At 47.7% G+C, this 23,282-nt stretch overlaps 1 protein-coding gene across 2 annotated transcripts in view; it reads left to right on the top strand.

Annotated features, from left to right (window-relative positions):
- XXYLT1 (xyloside xylosyltransferase 1) overlaps window positions 1-23,282 on the top strand; it is a 194,595-nt gene that overhangs the window by 110,761 nt on the left and 60,552 nt on the right. For both annotated transcript variants that reach the window (XM_012448961.2, XM_064366945.1), the window contains exon 3: window positions 2,101-2,233. In XM_012448961.2, coding sequence (XP_012304384.2) covers window positions 2,101-2,233 — 133 coding nt within the window. The remainder of the gene's footprint in view (window positions 1-2,100; window positions 2,234-23,282) is intronic.

The raw sequence follows: 23,282 nt of genomic DNA, 5'->3' as shown, positions 1-23,282 counted from the left end.
TCACGAGGTCAAGAGATCTAGAACATCCTGGCAAACATGGTGAAACCCTGTCTCTACTAAAATACAAAAAAATAGCTAGGCAGAGTGGCATATGCCTGTAGTCCTAGCTACTCAGGAGGCCAAGGCAGGATAATTTCTTCAACCTCGGGGGAGGCAGAGGTTTCAGTGAGCCGAGATTGGGCCACTGCACTCTAGCCCGGTGACAGAGTGAGACTCCGTCTCAAAAAAAAAAAACAAAACCTCATCCTGATGAATTCCAGCACTCCTAGTAAGCATCTTTCTTTTCAACAGTGACATTTACAACTTGGCATCTTATTTCATAATTACATAAAGGGGCTAACCTCCTGGACAGGTGCTGGCACAATAGTGCAGGCTGCACAGGGGCCTGTTGGCCTCCGGGAATAGAAGGGAGTGGCCTCCCACCTCAGTGGTTTGACATCAGTGTCAAGTGAAGGGGTCACTTTGTGCCGGAGTTGCCGCCTCTCTCCTTCTTAGTCAGTGAACCTCACCTGGTGAAGCCCCTCCTGAAAGAAGTGTTAACAAGTTTAAGCAGACCCTTCCTGAAGGGTGCTTTAGGAAGAAGGAGTTGTAAATAACATCGAAGCATCTAAGATTTTGGTGTCTTAGGGCTGCGTAGGACCTTTCTGGGTTTACTCCCAGCTGGTCCCTAAAGCGCAGGGGAAGTGCCAAGATTTACTGACAGGTATATTAAGACAAGATTAAGATGCTCTTCCAGAAGTGTCTGATGGTCCTGAGCCTCGCCCTCCCAGCGCATTCCCATTCTCAAGGCGTGCCCTCTCTGGAAGGGTGGTAAGACAGGTACACAGGGGCTGTGACCAGAGGCAGGCAGGCAGCCATGTGGGGAGCACAGAGGAGGAAGCCACAACTTCTGCAGGGCCTGTCTGGTGTTTAGACTGCTCCTTGCAGAGTAAATAGGGTTCAGATGGCCTTGAAAGAGAGAGTAGCTGTAGCAGGTGGTGGGCTTTTGATGAAGGATGTTGGATCCCCGGAACACTCTCAGTCTATAAGCTTTCTTCCCACACATTATCTTCTCAGTGTCACGGCCTCACAAGGCCTAGGATAGCATCCCCATGTTAACAGATGGACAAGCTGAGGTTGAGAGAAACTTTCCCTGGGCCACAGGGTCAGTCAGCAGCGGAACTGGAACTGGCGCTCATGTGTTCTGACTCCCAGGCCGGGTCCTCCTTGATACCAGGAACTTGCTCTCTCCACTTTATCATTGAACCCCGTGTGCCCCATCTCTGGACCTCCCATGGTTGCTCTTCCATTTCAGGCTTCAGCACTAGCCCCTCCCTCTGTTTTTTGCTACCCACGTGTCTCTCTTGAGAGCAGGGTCCTGGTCAGCCTGGTGCCTGGCACAACAGTCAGGCTGGGCTGGGTGAAGGGTGGGGGAATGATCTTCACCAGTGCTTCCCTCCTGCTTTTCTAGCCCAGAGTCATCAGGAGGCAATGGAAGCAGGCAGCTCTTATGTGCCAGATAATTGTGACATTGAAGAATTTGGGCTCATCCTGTCTTTTAGGCAGTGGATTAAAAACACAGTTATATCTGAGATCGTTCAGTCGTTTCTCTCCAGCCAGCATCTTCACCTGATACACATCTGGGTTTGCAGAACGCACTGATAAAAGCCTGAGACCATAATGTTTTTTACCTCTCTTGCGTGTGGGTCATTTACCACCTGTGCTCCAAAGAGGAAACCCCTGGATGCTTTGAGTTTTATGTAAGGATGGAGGGTGTCCACATAAGGTATCATCCAAATGAGATGCTTTTGAGAGTGAAACGGTGCACGGTTAACAGTCACATCATGACCACAGACCAATACTGGAGCATATGGTCACCTAGTTTTAAACAAAATGGATGTCTGCAGTCGGAGGAAAAGATCCGGGCAGTCCCTTGTGAAGACTTCTAGCACAGAGGGGTTGCTGATAGATGAAAGGCCTTTTGTTCCAGCGCTAACTCTGCATCATTCACTGATAACAATAAGGGAACAGTGCGCTTTCTCTGCTCTCCATTTTCCATCAGTGGCCGAGCCTCCCAGGATGTGTGTCTGTGTCTCATTGTCGTCTTTCTCTCTCTCGCAGAGATCCTGCGGATCATTCAGCTGGACCTAGACCTGAAGTATAAGACCAACATCCGGGAGTTGTTTGAGGAATTTGACAGTTTCCTGCCAGGCGCCATCATTGGCATAGCCCGGGAGATGCAGCCAGTATACAGGTGTGTCATGACTACGGGGCGGCGGGGGGGTGCCTTCACGACCCGTCCCCACCCTTCACCATCTCTCTGCTTCCACTCAGGGCGGATTGGGATTTATTGGTGTCCGATCCTTCTGCGCTTAATATTTGCACTTACTGCTTACAGTTGATAGTCTGGGCAAGTGGGTCTGCTCCCAAGCTGTAGGTGCTACCTCATTATTTTGGGGGAGTTTGTGACCATTTTCTTCTGAAAAGCCCAGTTGTTTTGGTTGTTGGATCTGGTTAAGCTCAGAATTTTAAAATCTTGGGCTTTGTCTTACGGAGAAGGATTTAACTTCCGTTCTAGTGACCAGCTGGGCTTTCTTGGCCTCTGAGTCATCAGTGGCCCCTGTTTTCTATTAGCACAGTGGGTGGATTGGTGGTCTTGTAGGGAGGGAAGGCAGCAGGGTGTTGGAACACAGACTGGCATCAGTAGTCAGTGCGAAGAAGCACATTCCGCATGATGCCGCATTTTGTTGTCAAGCATGTGTCATGGAGAAACTCCAAGACCTGAGAACCAGGAGACATATTCTAGAATATTCACTGTAGCGTTATTTGTGTAGCCAAAACTGAAAACAACATAAATGTGCTATTCAGCAGAATGGATAAATAAAATGCATTCCTTCCATTGAGTGCTATACAGCAACAACATAAAAGAAAATAACTCCATGCAACAATAGCGAAACTAAACTGGGATCTTCAGGGATGCATATGCAGGTGTGAAAAGTGGGAAAGGAAAGCCAAGGAGGTGATGCTTCCCAAAGCCTGCATGGCGGGGTGGGGGACATGGGGGTGGGTTGGCTTTGGAGAGCTGCAAAATTTTATTTCTCTACTTGGGTGGTTATCTACATGTTTGCATGCACTCTTTTTGTGTGTTCTATGTCTTAGAATTAAAAAAAAAAAAAAAAAGGAAAGGAACAGCAGAAGTGAGTTTGTATTAAAAACCGGGCCCATGGCCCTGGGTCTGGAGACTTTCATGTTGCTGACTATTTCTCCAGTGGGTAGAGCAATAGCTCACCCAGAGCAGAGCTGCCCGAGTCTGCTCGGACAGAGCTGGGATTTTGCTGTCCCATGGGCATGCCCCGCTCTTTGTTCTCAGGGCACAGTGACCATGATGCTGGCTCCCTGTGGACCTTCCTGGACTGAGGCCCAGGCGTTGGAGAGCTGCAGAGTACAGGCAACTAGTGAGTCAAGAACGTGTATTTCCCCTCAGAGAGAGGGGGTGAAGAGACGGCCTGAGCTCAGTTAAGGCTATTTGCATGACCCAGATCACATAACAGGAAATTCCTGCAAGGCCTCTGAACGAGCTGATAACTCCTTGGGCCAATGGACTTGTTCTCCCTTATATAATCCTCTCACGTGTTGGCCCAGAGTCACCGGTTAGGCCTCTTCCTCTGAGGTCAGGGGTTGGGGGCTTAAGAGGAGAGGGTTTGGGCAAACACTCGCCATCTTAACTTTGGCGGACTCCCCACCTCATTCCCTCACCTCCGTACCAGGAAGATCTTCTGCTGGGGTCCTTGATCCAACAGCGGGAGGTGATAGGGTTCACAGTGGTGCACCCATGTGGGTCTGCAGCCACCTCAATTCTTGCCTCCTCCGAAGAAAGAATTTGATTAAGGGGCATAAGGCAGAGTGAGAGACTGAGGCAAGCTTTAGAGCAGGAGTGAAAGTTGACTAAAAAGCTTTAGACCGGGAATGAAAGGAAATAAAGTACACTGGGAAGAGGGCCAAGCGGGTGACTTGAGAGGTCAAGTGTGCTGTGTAACTTTTGACTTGGAGTTTTACGCACTGACGTGGTTCTGGGGGTTGCGTCACTTCTCCCCTGGTTCTTCCCTGAGGGTGGGCTGTCCACATGTGTGGTGGCCTGCCAGCCCTTGGGAGGGAGCACAGTGTGTTTACTGCGGTTGTACGCGTGCTCACTTGAGACGATCTTCCCAGTCTAGCCTTCCTAGAGGAGAGTCCACCATTTTGCCTCTTAGTGCGCCTGCTTGAGCCCACTTGCCCAACTCCTGAGATCTTACCAGGAAGCTGCTGATCTCCAGTTTCAGGTTTCTTCTATGAGACTGCCTTTCCCTGGCATTGGTGGCAACCAATTATTATTTCAGAGAGACAGTTGACCACTGCCTGACCATCAGCTGATGGTCGCCTGACATTCCTGGTGGTGGTGGAGCCTCTCCTGCCCTGCTCGTGTCTGACTAGCTACCTACTGTAGCAATAGAGGGAGCCTCAGAGTCCCAAGCCCCGTATGCTAGTCCCAGCTCTGCCACCCTGGGGCCTTTGTTCTCCCACCTGAGAAGGAAAAGAGCTGAGCTCTAAGAACCCCCTCCCTTGGCTCTGGCATTGCGGGGGGTCACAGCCCTTTGGACCCTCATTGTCCTCCTTCTGTCTGGAAGTTGCCCGTCTGCTGGTGAGCTCTGTAGGGATCTGGGAGAACTGATGTCACGGGGTGTTTATTTATATTTATATTTATATATTTTTTTTTTGAGATGGACTCTTGCTCTGTCCCCAGGCTGGAGTACAGTGGCGTGATCTCAGCTCACTGCAACCTCCGCCTCTGGGGTTCAAGCGATTCTCCTGCCTCAGCCTCCCTGGTAGCTGGGATTACAGGCACACACTACCATGCCCAGCTAATTTTGGTATTTTTAGTAGAGACGGGGTTTCACTATGTTGGCCAGGATGGTCTTGATCTCTTGACCTCGTGATCCACCCACCTCGGCCTCCCAAAGTTCTGGGATTACAGGCGTGAGCCACCGTGCCCAGCCTCATGGGGTGTTTAAACTGGGCTAAGTATTAAATGCAGTTACAGCTCCGATGTCTTCAAGGCCTGCTTTGGAATCCTCTCATGTAATAGAAGTGGAAACTTGGAAACCCCATCACACTTAAACAGTATTAGCCAGAATTTATATTTTTTGTACGTCTAGGATCTTATAAACATTGCAACTTATTAATCATCTGGATTTCCCAAAAGAAGGCTCTGAAACATTTTAGATTCCAAATGAAACTGAGTTTTTCTTACCTTGAGCATCTTTAATTTTCATGATGTACTATGATAACTAAGGGACTGCCGCTGCAGCGGAGTCTGAAGAATGCCGTTTGCAGGGCCTGGGCACTCAAAAATCAACAGACACTTACACCCCTTTACGTGCTCCCTCCTTCCACCCCTCAGCCGAAATGTTTCTAGAGACCTCTAATAATGGAATCTGCAGATGACTGCCCTGCGCTGGCTCTGGGGCACGGCCTTGTAACATTTGCCCTCTCATGCTGGGGCTGGGAATGGCTTGGTCCTGGCCGCCGACAAGGACTTGACCACGTTCTCCTTCCACACGATGGGGAACTCTGGGACCTGGGAGATCCAGCTGTAGCTGTCTCCTGCTCTGGAGTGTGCCCCTAGCTGGCTGTGGGGCTGGGGCAGGAGGCTGAGAGGAGGAGGATGGGAATGGAAGGGGAGCGAGGAGCAGGGACAGGAGAGCTGGCCTTTCTCTTGAGCAGGCAGTCTCAGCCCTTGGGCCTGGCCATCGCAGTTTCAGGCGTTCTGCAGCCCGGCCATCGAACTGCTTCCCACAGAGGTGGCCTCTTTCCCCTGCCTGGGACTTCGCGGAACTGGCGGTGGGCTCTGACCACCAAGGGGTCTCCCTAGAGAGGGAAATGAGGTGGACAGGTGTTTTATTGTAAGAAGAACATGCTAGCATCTATATGAAAGGAAAATTGAGAAACAAAACAGCACAATACTAATCTTGACTAGGTAAGCAGGCACATGTGGATGTGGAAACCCCCATTCCCTGTTTCACGCCGTAAGCCTGGATGCAGGGGTGTTCTGGTCCCTACTACCCTGCACAGAGGGTGAACGTCTGGCCGCTCTGCTTGCTTCCAGGTTCCAGCCACGAACTCCGATACGGTTTCTGTTCCATTTCTGGCCCATGGAGATGTTTATCTCATTTTCAAGCTGACTGTGGCCTTTGCTCCTGTTGCCCCCCTATCAGATTAAAACAATTATTATCAAAAACTCATCATTAGAAAGTAATACATTTTTGGGCCGGGCGTGGTGGCTCTCCCCTGTAATCCCAGCACTTTGGGAGACTGAAGCAGGCGGATCACGAGGTCAAGAGATCAAGACCATCCTGGCCAACATGGTGAAACCTCATCTCTACTAAAAATACAAAAATTAGCTGGGCTTGGTGGTGCGTGCCTGTAGTCCCAGCTACTCGGGAGGCTGAGGCAGGAGAATCCCTTGAACCCAGGAAGCAGAGGTTGCAGGGAGCTGAGATCATACTGCTGCACTCTAGCCTGGTGACAGAGCAAGGCTGTGTCTCAAAAAAAAAAAGTGCTATATTTTTGTTGTAAATAGCATATGGAGATTATTATTTTTCTAAAAATTTTCTATGCTTTTATCAGGGTATGTATGTATGTAATTAAACTCTATAATATATACCTTTATACATTTTTTTTGTTCACTTAACAGTGTATCTTGACCATATTTAGACCTAAGTCAGCCTTCTTTTTTTTTCTTTGAGACGGAGTCCCACTCTGTCTCCCAGGCTGCAGTGCAGTGATGCAGTCTCGGCTCACTGCAACCTCCAGCTCCTGGGTTCAAGCGATTCTCCTGCTCCAGTCTCCCAAGTAGCTGTGATTACAGGCGTGCGCCACCACGCCTGGCTAATTTTTGTATTTTTAGTAGAGACGGGATTTTACCCTGTTGGTCAGGCTGGTCTCGAACTCCTGACCTCATGATCCACCCACCTCTGCCTCCCAAAGTGCTGGGATTACAGGCGTGAGCCACTGCTCCCAGCCAACCTTCTTTGTTAAACATTGCTAGTTTCCTGATAAAATTTTTCTTTTTACTTTGAAAACCTTCCAACATGTACAAAAATAGAAAGCATCATATAATATTTCTGGATGCTTCAATATTATAATATTCATACAGCTTCAATAACTATCAACCCTTAGCCAATCTTTGTTTTATCTCTCCTCCCACTCACTTTTCCTCTTCCCCTGATTATTTTGAAACAAATCTCAGGTGTCACAGCATTTCATTTGTAAATGTCATTTTTAATCTATTAGTTTTTAAAAAACATACCTGCTGTAGCTGAGTTTAGAGCTGAGGAGAGTTATGGGAACTCATAGTGCAACTCCATCTTCAAGTTCCTTAGTCTGAAATCAGTTGGTACAAGGGAATAAAATAGAGGCAGTCCTAACATCTAGGCAGCCACACTTTCCATCTCTCTGCAGATGGTCTCAGGTCAGGATGTTAGTGTAACCGTCACATCTGGAAGGCTTTATAGCTGATATAAATTCAGGTCCATTGCTCACTAGGCGAGAAGCCCTCCTTTATAAGGGAACCAGCTACCAGCCTCACTATGGGATGCAAAAATATAGGTCTTGAAGATAAAAACTATTGGATTATTTTCATCTCTCTGATACCTGAGGATGAATTTCTTGAACTTTGTTCTTGTGTTTAAAAAAAAAAAATTAGCCAAGATTGACCCTGTCAGTTTCTATTAGAGTGAAATCTGAATAAAGGAGGAAAAAGCTTGCCACCTTTTAAAATGGTGTTTCCTTCACTCCCTGGGAATTAGAAAACTGGGCTAAGTGTTTTGTGTAGCCTGTGTGACCTGGAGGCGGTGCTATAGCCCCTGCGGGAATTACTCATAAGAAGGGAGGGATGTACCTGCCCCATGGTAGGGATCAGAAGTCTACTATGGGGTTGTTATTTTTAAATAACATCAATGGAAAAGGTATTTTGTTTTGTTTTTTCCTTTGAGACGGAGTTTCACTCTGTTGCCCAGGCTGGAGTAGAGTGGCATAATCTTGGCTTACTGCAACCTCCGCCTCTCAGGTTCAAGCAATTCTCTGCCTCAGCCTCCTGAGTAGCTGGGATTACAGTCGCCCGCCACCACGCCAGGCTAATTTTTTGTATTTTAATAGAGACGGGGTTTCACCATCTTGGCCAGGCTGGTCTTGATCTCTTGATCTCGTGATCCACCCACCTTGGCCTCTCAAAGTGCTGGGATTACAGGCATGAGCCACCAAGCCAGGCCCAGAAAAGGTATTTTAAAAGGAAAAATCTGTATACAGAAGCACCCAAGCAGGATTGTGTTGCTGTCAATGTGACTGCCTCTTGTCTGATGGCAGTGCCTCCCAGGCAAGCTAGGAGCTGCTAGATGCCGTCTGAAGACTCAGGTGCATCGTGGGGCTGCTAAAGATCGTAGTGTGCAGGCTGAGAGATGAGGTCTAGGCAGAGCACGTGAGAAGCTTCATGTCTCTGAAAACAACTCCCTCCAGTTCTTTTGTCTGCTTGCACATTATGAGTATTTTGGTACTACTGAATCAGTTTTTATAACTTCACCACATTGTGCCTGACACAGGTGTCTCTTGAAAGAACGAGTGAGGAATTGAATGCATGGAAGCGGTGGGACTAGGTGGCAGCCCTTCGTTCTGCTTATGCCATGCAGATTGATGCCAGGTACTTAGATGTTTGTCGAGTGAATGAAGGAACAGATGTGTAGTCAGAGGGTGTTTCCTCCGCGGTACTGGCCAGCCACTAAGTCAGGCTCTGTAGTCCTGTTACTGGTCTTACACAAGTTGCTGTCACATTCACTTTTTTTTTTTAAAAAAAACAGTTCTTGGGAAAGTTTGTTATTCTCAGTTTGTTTGATTTGAGACATAGTTTTGTTCTTGTTGCCCAGGCTGGAGTGCAATGGCGTGATCTTGGCTCACTGCAACCTCCACTTCCCGGGTTCAAGTGATTCTCCTGCCTCAGCCTCCCCAGTAGCTGGGATTACAGTCGCCTGCCACCATGCCTGGCTAATTTTTGTATTTTTAGTAGAGACGGTGTTTCACCGTGTTGACCAGGCTGGTCTCGAACTCCTGACCTCAGGTGATCCACCTGCCTCAGCCTCCCAAAGTGCTGGGATTACAGGCACGAGCCATCACACCTGGCGTATTCTTAATTTTTTAGTTGGCTCATTGTGTGTGCAAACCATAGGATTGGTCCCATGAGGAATTTTAAAGTAGACATGCTTCTTGCTTTCAAGGAAGATATAATGTGAGGGAGATAGGGTAGATACAATTTAATGAAAACACAAATGCCTGAGGTGCCAACACCAAGTCAGTACTGCTGTTTAGAGACATCCCATGAACAAGCCACAGAGACATTTTGCTGTGGGAACTGTGAATTTTGCTGAGTGGCTCACCTCGCCCTCAGCTTAATATTCTGCCTTCAGCCGAGCGTGGTGGCCTGCACCTGTAGTTGTAGCTACTCAGAGGGCTGAGGCAGGGGGATTACTTCAGCCCAGAGTTCTGCGGGTGTCTGCACTAAGTTTGGCATCAATATGGTGACCTCCTGGGAACCGGGGACACCAAGTTGCCTAAGAAGGGATGAAGCAGCCCAGGTTGGAAAGGGAGCAGGTGAGAACTCCCATGCCGATCAGTAATGGGATCATGCCTGTGACTGGCCATGCACTGCAGCCTCAGCAACAAAGCAAGACCCTGCCTCTAAAAAACAAACAAGACAAGAGTTCAACCTTCAAAATGCTAAGAAGTGGGTGTCATGTTCTCTTCTTTCCTCTGACAAGTCTCATGGAGGAGTGGTTAGATTTGCAATGCAGGTATAGCCTCTAAGAGTGCTCTTGGGGTAGACCAAGTTCCGTGCCCGAATAGAAAGCTCACTGGGCAGGCATTTGCCGAGAGTTTGGCTGTGCAGTAGAGAAAGCAGACCCTGTCCTCCAGGGGCTTGCAGCCTAGCCAGCGGGAGGTGGGCCTGGACAGAGCCACAGCAGAGGCACAGCAGTAGATCATGGGCCCCCGGGACTGTGTGCTTTTTTGCATTGCGGCAGTCTGTTTCCTATGCCAAATAAACATTGCATTGAAAGAACCTTATTTGTAATCCAGGCAGCAGAAAGACTTATCTGTAAGCATCTTCCTGGGGAAAAAAAGCAAAATAGCACAGTTGAATCACAGTGGCCTGTGTACAAGAGGGACCTTCTGTGACACACCACGTGTGGAAAGGACTGAGCTGAGCATGACCAGCCCCACATGAAGGGACTTTCAGAATGGCTCCATGACCATCTGAGGTGCAGACTTCAGCCACATGACTACATTTCCTCTGTGGGTGCCTATGTGAAATGGATCTGCAGTTCCCATCCCTCTGCTTCCAGGTTAGCACCAGAATTGGCTCTTACAGAAATACCAAGCTTTCAACCTGAGCCTGGATTTGAACGGGACATCTGTCTCCTCCTCCTGCTTTAGGTGGCTTCTTTAAATGAGCCGCTTACTGTTGATCATAGAGAACCCCTATTATCTTCGATTTCATGGTAGCAGAATCGACCCCAACATCAAGGGGCATTCCGCAAAGGGACATTTTGATCCAGGAACCCAGCTGTCTGCATTTAGGGGACCAGTCTATCACTGTTTGTAAAAGAGGAAGCTGAACCAGAATTGGTGTAGTATGTCGTGATTTCCCTGGATGTCTGCTGTGTGCTTGCATTTGTAGACAAGCGCTCATTATGAGGCTGGCGGATCCTGATGGACTTTCAGAAGTGCGAAGTCACAGAGATGCTCACAGGACCTCATTCATGTCAGTCACTGTGGAGTGAGGTGCCTGTTCATGTGGCTGCTTCTTGGCTTCCACTTGATCTCCCTTGGTCTGTTGAAACACACACACACACACACACATACACACACACACACACACACAGCCGTTCTCTTAAAATCAAGCCCAGTCTCCACGTAGAAACCCTTTTCTTTCCTGCCAGGACCATCCTATCTTGACTGGCCCAAGGATCACGAACTTGGAACTATAAAAGCAACGTGATTCTAGCACTCTACCTGGGCTGACAGTGAACAGGATTTTCATGTTTCTAATGATGTAATTGCAGCTCATTGGTATTCAGCTTTCAGAGGGCCTGGAAGACAGCGTCTAAGCAAGGTAGTGACATAAGGGTGAATCATATTATTTACAAAGAATAACCAGAGCAGAGAAAAAGCACCCCTGTTTCTTCTGCTGGTACCTTCCTGCCAGTTTGTCGACAGGGTTTGGGAGGAGTAAGGACTGTGACCTTGGTCTTGGCGGGCCACTTCTCTGCTCACATCTCACACCCTTTTAGCAGCTGCCCAAGGTTAAAGGTGTCATACAGATGATCAAGCAAACTCACTTTTGCATAAAATGACGTAGAGTTCTTGAGGCCCTTTTGGTGCAGGGGAGACTGAAACAGTTGGAAAGGAGGAACTGTTTGGCCCCCTTTGCCAGCCAGAATCTGGGAGAGATTTGTGGATGAAAAAACCCACAAATCCACCCCAGGAATACATGGGTGGCATGGAATTAGCCAGCCACTTGCACCAGTCAGATTAGAAGAGGCCCAATCCCTGGTCTACATGTCGTATCACACTCAAGATGGAAAGGAATGGGTGGTTGTTAATAAAATTATAAAGGCCGGGTGCAGTGGCTCATGCCTGTAATCCCAGCAATTTGGGAGGCCCAGGCAGGTGGATCACTTGAGGTCAGGAGAGTGAGGTCAGCCTGGCCAACATGGTAAAACCCCGTCTTTACTAAAAATACAAAAATTAGCTGGACATGGTGGCAGGCACCTGTAATCCCAGCTATTCAGGAGGCTGAGCAGGAGAATCACTTGAACTCAGGAAGCAGAGGTTGCAGTGAGCCGAGATCGCACCATTGCACTCCAGCCTGGATAACTGCAAGACTCCATCTCAAAAAAAAAAGAAAAAAAAAATTATAAAATGAGAGAACATTTGATTAGCTTTCAGAAGAAAAGGTGATCATCTAGTAAATGTAACATACTGCAACGGGTACAAGAAGAGCCCATATGTGATTCAGAAACTCAGGTACAGCCTGTAGCAGTTTAATTTCAGGTAAATGCCTCCAGGAAGTAAGACAAATTTTTACAATTAAAAAATTGTAGCCAGGCGCAGTGCCTCACACCTGTAATCCCAGCACTGTGGGAGGCCGAGGCGGGTGGATCACTTGAGGTCAGGAGTTCGAGATCAGCCTGGCCAACATGGTGAAACCCCGTCTCTATTTAAAAAAGAAAAAAAAAATTGTAAAAGTGAAGGAAAGCAATTGATGGAACACCCTCCATTCCCTGGCTCTTGGCTAGTGTTGCGGATGGTTCTTTGTTTGCTTTGGTTTCATTTTGCCTGGTGTGAATGTGGGCCTAGTGTTACCAGATCTTCTGATTTTCTTTTCAAAAGAAGCCAGAATTCTGTGTTGTTATTTTAAAAGCTTCTGATTTTAAAATATTGACAATTAAGCAGACAGTCTGCTGGCCAAACGAAACACATCTGTGCACCAGACTGAGCCTAAGAATGGCCAGGTTGCGACCTCTGGTTTAAAGGCTCATTAAGGCAAAAAACTGGCCAAATGCTCTCACCATCGGATGGACCGTGGAAGGCTTTGGTTGTCTGGTCTTTGGAAATGACACCTAGAGTTTTAGGTACATTCCAACTTGTTTTTTTCCCAATATTTTCTCCTGTTACTTGAAATAGTTGATTTTTGTTAGTAATTAAAAATTCTATGAAATGTTTCTCTATCTAACCTCAGATTTAATTAGTAACAGAATGTTAAGGCCCAAGCATAATTCTTGTCTAGAAATGCAATTTTGAAAGAAAATAAAAAGATCCTCAGACTCACGATTTTTGGAGGTACAATTACTTTAATTGTATAAGAGCTTGTATGTGTATAAGAGCATCTTTTTATTATTACTGTTATTATTTTGAGATGGAGTTTTGCTCTGTCCTCCAGGCTGGAATACAGTGGCGTGATATTGGCTCATTGCAACCTCTGCCTCCCAGGTTCAAGCAACTCTCTTGCCTCAGCCTCCTGAGTAGCTGGGATTATAGGCGCTCACCACCATGCCTAATTTTTGTATTTTTAGTAGAGACGGGATTTCACCATGTTGGTCAGGCTGGTCTCGAACTCTTGACCTAGTGATCCACCTGCCTCAGCCTCCCAAAGTGCTAGGATTACAGGCATGAGCCACCACGCCTGACCAAGCCATCTTTAAATTATCCTCAGTGTCTGAAGATGCTTTTAGGAGGTTGAAGGCCTAGCCAGGGAGGAACGGAGGGAGAGAAATCCAAAGGGAAGAGAGGGAAGGAGGGAAGGAAGCGGCCTGGGCGTGATGTGGCAGGTATATCCTCACTGCTTCCCGCTTCACCATCCTGCCTGTTTGGCGCTGCCTCCCAAGCAAGCCTGGGCAGCGCTGGCCGCCTGAAGACCCCAGCGTGCATGCACACCCCAGCCCCAGCCCCTGCTGCCTGCTCGGCAGTGCCATTGAGGACATTGTTAATGGCATCACAAAGTGGCCTCTTTGAGGGTCCATCTGAAAATGGTCTAGAGTTAGAAGTAGTTGTATTTCTCCTGGGTAACTTATTTTTTTCTTCTGTACAACTTCTTATTAGATGTCCCTTTGTTCAGTTGACGAATAGAAAACTTATAGTTGAACTTGTACACCTATAGCAAGCCTACAGTTCTCATAGAATACCTTTTGGGGTCTTTGCCAGCTAAAATAAATTCCTTGAGGGACAAAAGGAGGGATAAAATTTGAAGAAAAGGAAGGAGAGTGGGAACCAAACTGTGAGCAGTCTGAATGAGGCCCTGCCACCGAAGAGTCCATTTTCTAGATCTGCCTGCCCTAAACATCACGAGAAATAGTTACCATTCATATATTATTTCAGCTAGAAAGCTTTTGATAACAAAGGTGGGGGAGGGGGCGCTAGGACAACAAGTGTGAACCAGAGCTGTCCCAGGCCTCGGGAAACTCGAGCATCCTAAGCTTGATGTGGTGGAGCGAGGAGGGTCAGAAGAGGAGAGACCGGGGAGGGAACCAAGGCAGGGGAGAGAGGCTGTGGAGGGCTCATGTATTTGGGGTGAGAGATACGGCTGGGGTTGGCAGTGTGTTCTCTGTGGTTGAAATAAGGAGACAAAGTTGTGATTACACGAATCACGTGGTTTACTGCTTACAAAGAGATTTTTGTTTTCCTTTGGTTCACAATGCCCAAAAAGGGGCAGAATAATGAGAACAGTTCTCTCAGGGAATACATTAACCGCATAGTGAGAGGCTTCCACAATTGTTAAAGCCCGGTCAGTCAATTAGGCTGGAAGCAGCCCTCTCTGGGAAGTAGAGTCTGATTAAAGTGTGAGGGGTACTTTTCTGCAAGTGGTTCTCGGGAAAGATGACCCACGCAGTGGAGATCCTGAACAACACGTTAGATTCCCAGAGTATTGGCTGGCTGGAGTGGGCTGCTGGGGATTCTGAGATTTGCTCAAAGCTGATGGAGTGTGACCCCACTGAGCTCTCAGTCTTTGAAGAGGCATCTAAGAGTGTGGCCTCATTTTGGAATATACTTGCCACCTCAGAGAGGTGGCTCACACTGTAGCCCTGCCATAGCCTGAGGTCTTAGAATGTCAAAGTCTTTGGTTTATATGTAATTTGAGGCTCAGTAGTTGAGGTCACATACGGGGTCTGACAAGGTGTGATGATGGAACATTCTCTCTCAAGGGGAAGGGGAGTTCACTCCAAGTTCTTATCACAGTAAGACATATGACACTCACGTAACAAACCATGCAAGTGTTTGGAATTCTTTCAGAGCCATGTAACAAGGTATATCTGGACCTATCATCTGTTAGACCCAGGAGGGGAGTGTTGGACCATTCTTGTGCTGGAATTTGGCTTTTGACTGGACTTTCAAGGTAAAGAGTCAAAGTACCCTGACTGTATAAATGAATCTTACCAAGCATCTTAGTCTGCGTTAATGTAATAAACACCATAGATTAGATAGCTTATAAACAACAGAATTTATTGCTCACAGTTCTGGAGGCTGGGAAGTCCCAGATCAAGGTGCTGGCAGATCAGATGTGTGGTGAGGGCCCACTTCCTGGTTTGCAGATGGCCATTTCTTGTATCCTCTTGTGATGGAGAGAGCAAATATAGGGAGAGGTGAGGCAAGCTCTCTCAAGTCTCTATAAGGGCACTAATCCCATAACGAGGGCCCCACCCTCATGACCTAATAAGTCCCCCAAAGCCTCTAACACCACCCTGCTGGAGGTGAGGATGTGGATGTGGTTTGGCTCTGTGTCTCATGTTGAATTGTAATCCCCATGTGTTAGAGGAGGGGCCTGGTGGGAGGTGAGTGAATCATCCCCCTTGCTCTTCTTGTGATAGTGAATGAGTTCTTATGAGATCTGGTTGTTTAAAAGTATGTAGTGCTTCCCTCTTCATGTACTCACGTGTGTGCGCTCTCTCTCTGTCTCTGTCTCTGTCTCTCTCACTCTCTCTCGCTCTCTCTCCTGCTGCCATGTGCAGATGTGCTTGCTTCCCCTACACCTTCCACCATGATTGTGAGTTTCTGAGGCCTCCCCGCCATGCTTCCTGTACAGCCTGCAGAACTGTGGGTCACTTACACCTCTTTTCTACATAAATTACCCAGTCTCCGGTATGTCTTTATAGCAGTGTGAGAACAGACTATAGATGTCAACATGTAAATTTTGGGGGGAGCATACATGCCATCCATAACAGCAGGGGTGCCCCCCGCATCCTCTACTAGTCCATTTCAGCTCATGAACTGGAATTTGGCTGTGGGTTGAATAGGAAGGATTAGACTTTCTCTGTTGGGTGGTGCTACTACTGCCTATAGACTAATTTGTTAATTTTGAGAACTAACCACTGAGATTTGGCCATAATTCCATGTGGAGAGAATTAAGGAATCAAGGTTGAGATCAGGTAACTCCTCTCAAAAGTGTAAATGCTTCATTGTCACCATTGATTTCTGGTTGGTCTCAGAAATTCCCAGGAGCTGCTTTTAGTGCATATTAGATACAAGTGAGAATCTCACCAGGGCTGCATCCTCTCAGCCTGTGACTGTAAAAGGATGACTCACCCGTGTTTGTGTACTCCAGAGAGCCTAAAGATACCTTGCAGAGAGGGTGTTGCTCCCTAGACCAGCACATAGGGCTCAGAAGATGTCACCTTATGCCTCCTGGATGGGCTTGTGTTATATCTGCTGCAGAATCTCCAGAAGCTGGGAGGGGTCGTCCTCTGGGAGAAGTCCACAGGGGCCGTTGGTGAATACAGCTAAGCCCCGCCCAGCCCAACTCTGGAAGGTTCGGAATGGAATGGAAACTTAGGCTCTCATTGTGAAATTCACCTGTCTGTCCTGGCCCTGGCATTACCCAAGATAAACTTCGGAGATTCATGGGAGCTTGGCCTCAGTCATGGGAGTGTTTTTGGGAAGGGGCCTTTGTCTTCTCATCTTGGTACGTCTGAGCTTATCCAGTAAAGAATTCCACAGGTGTTTCTCCAGGCCCTACTAAGTGCCAGGTTCTGAACAAGCCATAGGCCTCACCCTCACGAAGTACACAGCTAGAGGTCTGGCCCCACGCTTGCAGCCGAGGGGCTGAGCACACTGTGAGAGTGTCCGTGGCTGCACTCCTGTGGCGCCGAAGGTACCTCCAGGCCTTGCTTCCTTCCCGCTGCCTGTTCCGACTCTGGGGACCTGGTTCCCTCTCCCCGACTCCATATTATTTTTTGCCTCTTAGAAGGTCCTTAGCCAGACTCTCTGCTCGACTTTCAATTTTGTTTCACATCAGACATAGTCTTTTGGGTCATGAACAGCTCCATGCTCTGCAGCCAAGGGACAGCCTACCCGCTCCATGTCCCCAAACTAACTGATGACTCCTTCTCTCCAGCTGTCCTGAGCACCTGCTGTATGCTAGACATCGTACTAATTTTAAAAGCCAAACTCCTTAGCCTGACATTGGGGTCAGCCTCTCCCTCCCTGCACTCACCTCTCCTCTCACCAGCTCTCCTAGTACATCTGTTTCAGCTGCACTGAACCCCAGGTTGTTTCCCACACAGGTGCTTATCCGCACTTGGGGCCCTCGAGGATGCTCTCCCTCTGGCCTACTTCCCCCTTCCCCACCCTTTTCTTTCCTTTTCTTTTCTTTTCTTTCCTTTTCTTTTCTTCTTTTCTTTCTCTTTTTTTTTCTCTGAGACAGAGTCTCTCTCCGTTGCCCAGGCTGGAGTGCAGCGGTGCAATCTTGGCTCACTGTAGCCTCCGTCTCCCAGGTTCAAGCAGTTCTCCTGCCTCAGCCTCCCAAGTAGCTGGGATTACAGGCATGCCACCATGCCTGGCTAATTTTTGTATTTTCAGTAGAGACAGGGTTTCGCCATGTTGGCCAGGCTGGTCTCAAACTCCTGACTTCATGATCCTCTCGCCTCGGCCTCCCAAAGTGCTGGGATTACCGGTGTGAACACCGTGCCTGGCCTCTAGCCCACTTTTCTATATGCCCTGCTCATTCTTTGAGGTGCAGGTGAGATGCTGGCAATTCCATAAAGCCTCCCTGAGGGCCTCCTGCACTCAGCTGTGGCCCTCACGCCTCAGGCTTGGAGGACAGATGCTTCCTGTGAATGCGTGTCTCCCTCTGCAAGGCTATGACCTTATTAGTCAAGGACCAGGCCCTTGACTAATAAAATGCTGCCCAACCTCTCCCCTCCCAGTCTCACAAATCCAGTCTAGGTAGGGCCTGGCACGGAAACCATTCCTCCAGCCAGTGTCCAGCTCTCTGATTACATCTTGTAGTTTTAAGGCTTGGTTATTATTTTTAAATAATGGCATGAAGGAGGGGGAGCTGAAGTCTCTAGTAGGAATAAAACCAAATCACTTAAAATTTCTGGGAAGATATTTGCTTATCTTATTACCATTGTGGAGATAGACTAAAATGTTGGCGAAGTTTCTGACCTTGAAGGTGACTTCTGGCTCTACCACTTCCTGGCCATGTGACTTTGCGTAACATACTTAAACCCTTTAAAGTCTCTGTTTCCTCATCGGTAGAATGGGGATACACCCAGCATATGGGTTATAAAACGAGAACCTCCCTTCCATGGCATATTAGAGATCTGTGACTCACATGTTGCAATGCAGGCAGAAAGGGTGTATTTGAAAAAGCCTGCCTGCCAATTCTGATATGCAGGGGTTTGTGTCCTCTCTCTTTCTCCTGTTTGAGAATCACTGGCCTTGAGGATCTGCAGAAAGATATTCAGTAAATATTTGAGAATGAAATGATGTCATGTGCACATTACGTAATACTAAGCACAGAACAGCCCGATCAGAGCCCTCCCCCTTTGTCTGTGTCCTTTACAAGCCATAGCTTTCCTTGGTGCGGCGAAGTCAGAGCAGACAGTATTTACAGAGGACAGGGGGTTGCTGTAGAGCACGAGGTAGGACCATCTCTGAAGCCAGAGGGAATCTGTCCTGGGATAGAAAGGGAGAGTGCCCTGCAGGAAGGGATCACCTTCTGCCTTGGGTGAAGCTGCCGCTAGCCCCTTTCTCCTCACTGTCTTCGAGGTTACAGGCCAGGTGCACACCCTTACCCATGTTGGAAAATATGGCTTTGCATTCTTAACCCATGGTGCAGAAGGCCAGTGCCAAAAGCCCAGTGGCAAAGGTGTAGCAACTGTGGCCAGATTGGAGCTGACCGGGAGTAGCCACCTGTGGCGTTTTGTAAATTGCAAACTGAAAATGGTTTCCAACAATATGGGGTCAAGAATTTTTGAAGCACCGTTAGTAAAACATCTCTAACTTCAGTTCGTAATGCGCCTGTCCCTGCATGCCACCCTTCTTCCCCTGCCCCAGAAGAAAGCGTCACACTCCACTTTCTTTCTCCCTCCACTTTCTTCTTCCCCTTCAGTGCCCCTTCTCTGTCCTGGCCCCCACAGCAAGCTGAGGAAGCACCTGGGCACCGTGGCAGGCTGTCCCTGTACGATTGAAGGATCCCACTGGCGGCCCGCAGCTAGGCCTAAGCTTGTGGACAGCCTCATGGGACTCGAACGAGTTGAAGTGTAATCATCTCCTTTTAGACACTCACTCCCTGTGGTCGTTTCTCAGTTTGAGAACCTGTCTTCTGGATCCAGGCTTTTGTGATGAAGGTTTTTACCCTTCAATGCCACTTCTAAAAATGGTCTACAACTGGGCGTGGTGGCTCATGCCTGTAATCCCAGCACTATGGGAGGCCAAGGTGGGTGGATCACGAGGTCAGGAGATTGAGACCATCCTGGCCAACATAGCAAAACCCCGTCTCTACTAAAAATACAAAAATTAGCCGGGCATGGTGGTGCATGCCTGTAGTCCCAGCTACTCGGGAGGCTGAGGCAGGAGAATTGCTTGAACCAGGGAGGCGGAGGTTGCAGTGAGCCAAGATCGTGCCACTGCACTCCAGCCTGGTGACAGAGCAAGACTTTGTTTCAAAAAAAAAGTTTAGAAACAAAGAATAAGAGATTTATTTCCTTGGGCCTCTGCTTGGTTTTTTTTCATGTCCAAGCTGAAGTCTCCATGCCCTTTGACAGACGTGCAGTAGCCTCAGTGGCAGCTTCCGTTGCCCTGTGAGCGTCCCACTCCACCTCCTGTGCTTCTGCCGTGCTTCTGGTAGCACTGCTGTCCCGTGTCCTTGAACGGTGCTCAACTGTGCAAATTGGTTTTACATTCACATTTTAAATTTGCTCCTCATACTAATTCAGTGGTGTAAGAAACCAGGTGGTTTTATCCTTATTTTGTAGAAGACACTAAGTTTTGGGCAAGTTGCGTTCACCCAGGGTCACTTGGTCAGGAATAGAACCCAGGTCTCTGGGCTCAGTGCCCTGCCTGTCCCCTATGCACCTGAGGTCCTGGAGTGATGGTTCTTAGACCACATCCTCTATTTCCCGAATTAGGAAACAGCAGACCTCAAGATGTTTTGCAGACTCATACCAAGCCACGTGATAGCCTGAATCACTGAGTCCCATTTTTTTTTTTGAGGGGGGCGGGATTTGCAATATACATGTGTGTGCTAAAAATAGTCTTAGTTTTTTCATTCAAACCTGTGGGGACACTGCGGTTCCTGTGTTGGTGTTTGAGCCCTGTTCGAGTGGATCTCTTGTCTCTGTCCACAGTCATATTTGGCAAAGGCTGGATTTCTGCTCCGACCTGTGCGGGTCTTTCCAGCAAAACGATTTGGTCACTTTTCCTCCCAGCACGGTGACGTCCCTGGTGATGCTGTGATCAGTGTGTAATTAAAGCGAGCCATGCATGGCTGCTCTCAGACTGTTGCTTGGGGCTTTTGATCATTGCAGGATCTCAGTGGTGCAGGTTTTAGTGAAAACTGTTTCCAGCCAGGCCACTCAGAGCTTCTACGCCATAGAGGGAATGTCTTTCATTAGTAGAGGGCCTGGGCTTCGCTTTTTTATGTCTGCAAGCCTGAGTTGGTTGAACATTTCTCCTACCCTATGGAAGCATTAGAATAGTGCCTGCCTGCCTGCCTACCTGACTGCCTTCCTGCCATCCTCTCCATCCATCCATCCATTTCTCCATCGAAGGTGAGAGCAAAGATTTACTGTAGAAAATCTCTTTTTCACAGTAAAAACCTCTTTCCTACAGTAGAAACCATTTCAGTCTGAGTTTCAATGTCGGCCCCTTAACTCACAGGAATGCCATCCTGCTATTTATTGCAAAAGCAGCTGCCTTCTGCTGCAGCGTCATTCCCATGGGTCTCAGCCTCCTGGTGCTGAGGCCTGGGGGCTGCGTTCGGAGCCAGCCTGGGTTCTCCAGGGAAGTGTGGAGGTGCCCAGTGTGTCATTAGCTCTTGAAAAGGGAAGCCACTTGCACTTTACTGTCCTCCCTCCCATTTCCCAACACCCCTTTCTCTTCACTAAAATGCTTAACAAAAATCCCTGGCCCTGCTGAAGGACTTTTTGATGAGGGGATGGAAAGACAGACTCAGGTGGCTTAGGTCAAGTCTCTTCCTATCTGCCTTGGTTTCCTCCTGTATAAAACGAGAAAGGTGAATTGAACTGTCTTTCCTAACTCTAGCAGACAATTATAGATTCTGTTGATATTGTCACAGAATTCTGGGAATGGGAGGGACACTGAGGACGTCTCGTCTCAGGTTGGATTCCTCCTGCAGCACCCGGATTTGTCAGTCTCAAGTGGATCACATCCCATACTGGGGACGTGGCCACTTTCAAAGCAGCCCATTATTTAATGATTGGATGAGTTTGTCAGAATGTCTTTCTGTATGTGAAACCCAAAACAATCTACGCCCCTGTGGTTTCTACCCATTGCCCCTGCTCAACATACTCTGATGCCAGATGAAAATGTGTCCACGCGCCCTTCCCCACAAAAGTCCTTCAGATACTCAGATTTGCAGAAAAGCTCTCATTTCCTGAGTTGTCTTCTGAAATGGCTCTTAACACACACCTCTTCACGCCATGATGCCAGCTAGTGGGAAATATGGATGGAAAGCCTTTCTTCTCTGCCAGGCTTCCAGAGGCAGGGAGCAGGCCTGTCTGGAGGAACTCTGTATACAGACACACATTTCTTGCCGGGGAAGCCAGCGCCCCAGCTTGTAGCTTTCTCCGAGTTCCTTCCTGACATCCTGAAGGCTAATCTTGTCAGCTGCTGGGAACGCAAGTGTGTGTGCTGATTCATTACAGTAGCATGATGTACAGGTTTGTAGTCTAGGAGCAATGGGGTGTATGGTATAGGTATAGCCTTGTGCCCCTGGGCTACAAACCTGTCCAGCGTGTTTCTGTACTGAACACTATAGGCAGCTATAACACAATGGTAAATATTTGTATATCTAAAAATACCTAATTATAGAAAAAGCACAGTACAGAGAAAGAGTAAAACATGAAAAATGGTCTATCTGTATAGGATACTTACCATCAATGGAGCTCATAGGACTGGAATTTGCTCTGGGTGAGTCAGTGGGTGAGTGTGAAGGCCTGAGTTCTCTGCTCTAAGCTTTTTCTATTCAGTTACATGTAGGCTACGCTAAATTTACATAAATAAATTTTCTTTATATAATAAATTAACCTGAGCTTACTGCAGCTTTTTGACTTAGAAACTTTTAAATTTTAAAAACCCTTTTTACTCTTGTAATAACACTTAACTTAAAACACAAATATATTGTACAGCTGTACAAAAAATATCCCTCCCAAAAAGTATCTCTCCCTTCCTTTCTTCCTTCCTTTTTTTTGAGACAGGGGTCTCACTATATTGCTGAGGTTGGTCTCAAACTTCTCTGCTCAGGTGACCCTCCTGCTTCAGCCTCCCCAAATGCTAGGATTACGGGCGTGAGCCACCACGCCCAGCCAAAAGTAAATACTTTTTCTTTATATCCTTACTCTATAAGCTTTTTTCTCTTTTTAAAGTTTTTTAATTTTTTAAAACTTTTTCGTTAAAAACAAGCCAAACACATACATCAGCCTAGGCCTGCACAGGGTCAGGGTCATCAAGATGTCACTAGGCAATGGGAATTTTTCAGCTCCGTTACAATCTTCTGGGGTTGTCCTCTGTGTGTTCTGTCATTGACTGACGCGTCGTCACGTGGCACCTGAGTGTATACAATGCTGCGTGGCCATGCGTTGCCAAGAGTGTGCATCTGAGAGCCTTTTACACACCAGATCATCTGCCTCTGTTTGTTATGTATATAGCAGAGGTGGTTAAAATACGAAATGTTTATCGTGCTGGAAGCTGAAAATCTAGTTTTCTTGGTGCGGACACATTCCTTTTTAGAGTTCAATAAATGCTGTCACTTATGGGATAAATTTCTCCTGAAGGTCTTTGATCACATTTGCCTATAGAAATTCCAGACACTCTTGGACACCTATTAAATTCTCCAGTTTTTTCCTTCTTACTTGAGAAGAAAGTTCCCACCCTTCTTCCCCACCCTCACACTCCCCACTCCCAATGCTGGCTCAGCCATCCACCTGCCGATGTCAGCTGCTGGGACACCAGTGCCATTCAGAAAAAATTAATTTTTCTTTCTTTATCAGAGCGTTGCGGCCCTGAAGCCATCTGTCTGCTCAGCAGGCGGGGTGCCTCTGGCTTCAGCCGCCTTTCTCTTCACATTTCATGCTCCTTAATCTGCCTGATTCCTTATCTTGCCACCCTCCTTCTGTCAGGCCCTGGAGACCTTGCTGGTGCTTACACCTGCCTACCCCCTCCACCCCAACTGTGCTTTTTATTTACGATGTTGTAAGCTTTTG

This window comes from Aotus nancymaae, unplaced genomic scaffold (assembly GCF_030222135.1).
Source record: "Aotus nancymaae isolate 86718 unplaced genomic scaffold, 86718_ANA_hifiasm-v0.15.2.pri h1tg000067l, whole genome shotgun sequence".
NCBI classification, from domain to species: domain Eukaryota; kingdom Metazoa; phylum Chordata; class Mammalia; order Primates; family Aotidae; genus Aotus; species Aotus nancymaae.
The sequence above is the reverse complement of the archived record's forward strand: the minus strand, read 5'-3'. Positions and strand labels throughout refer to the sequence as shown.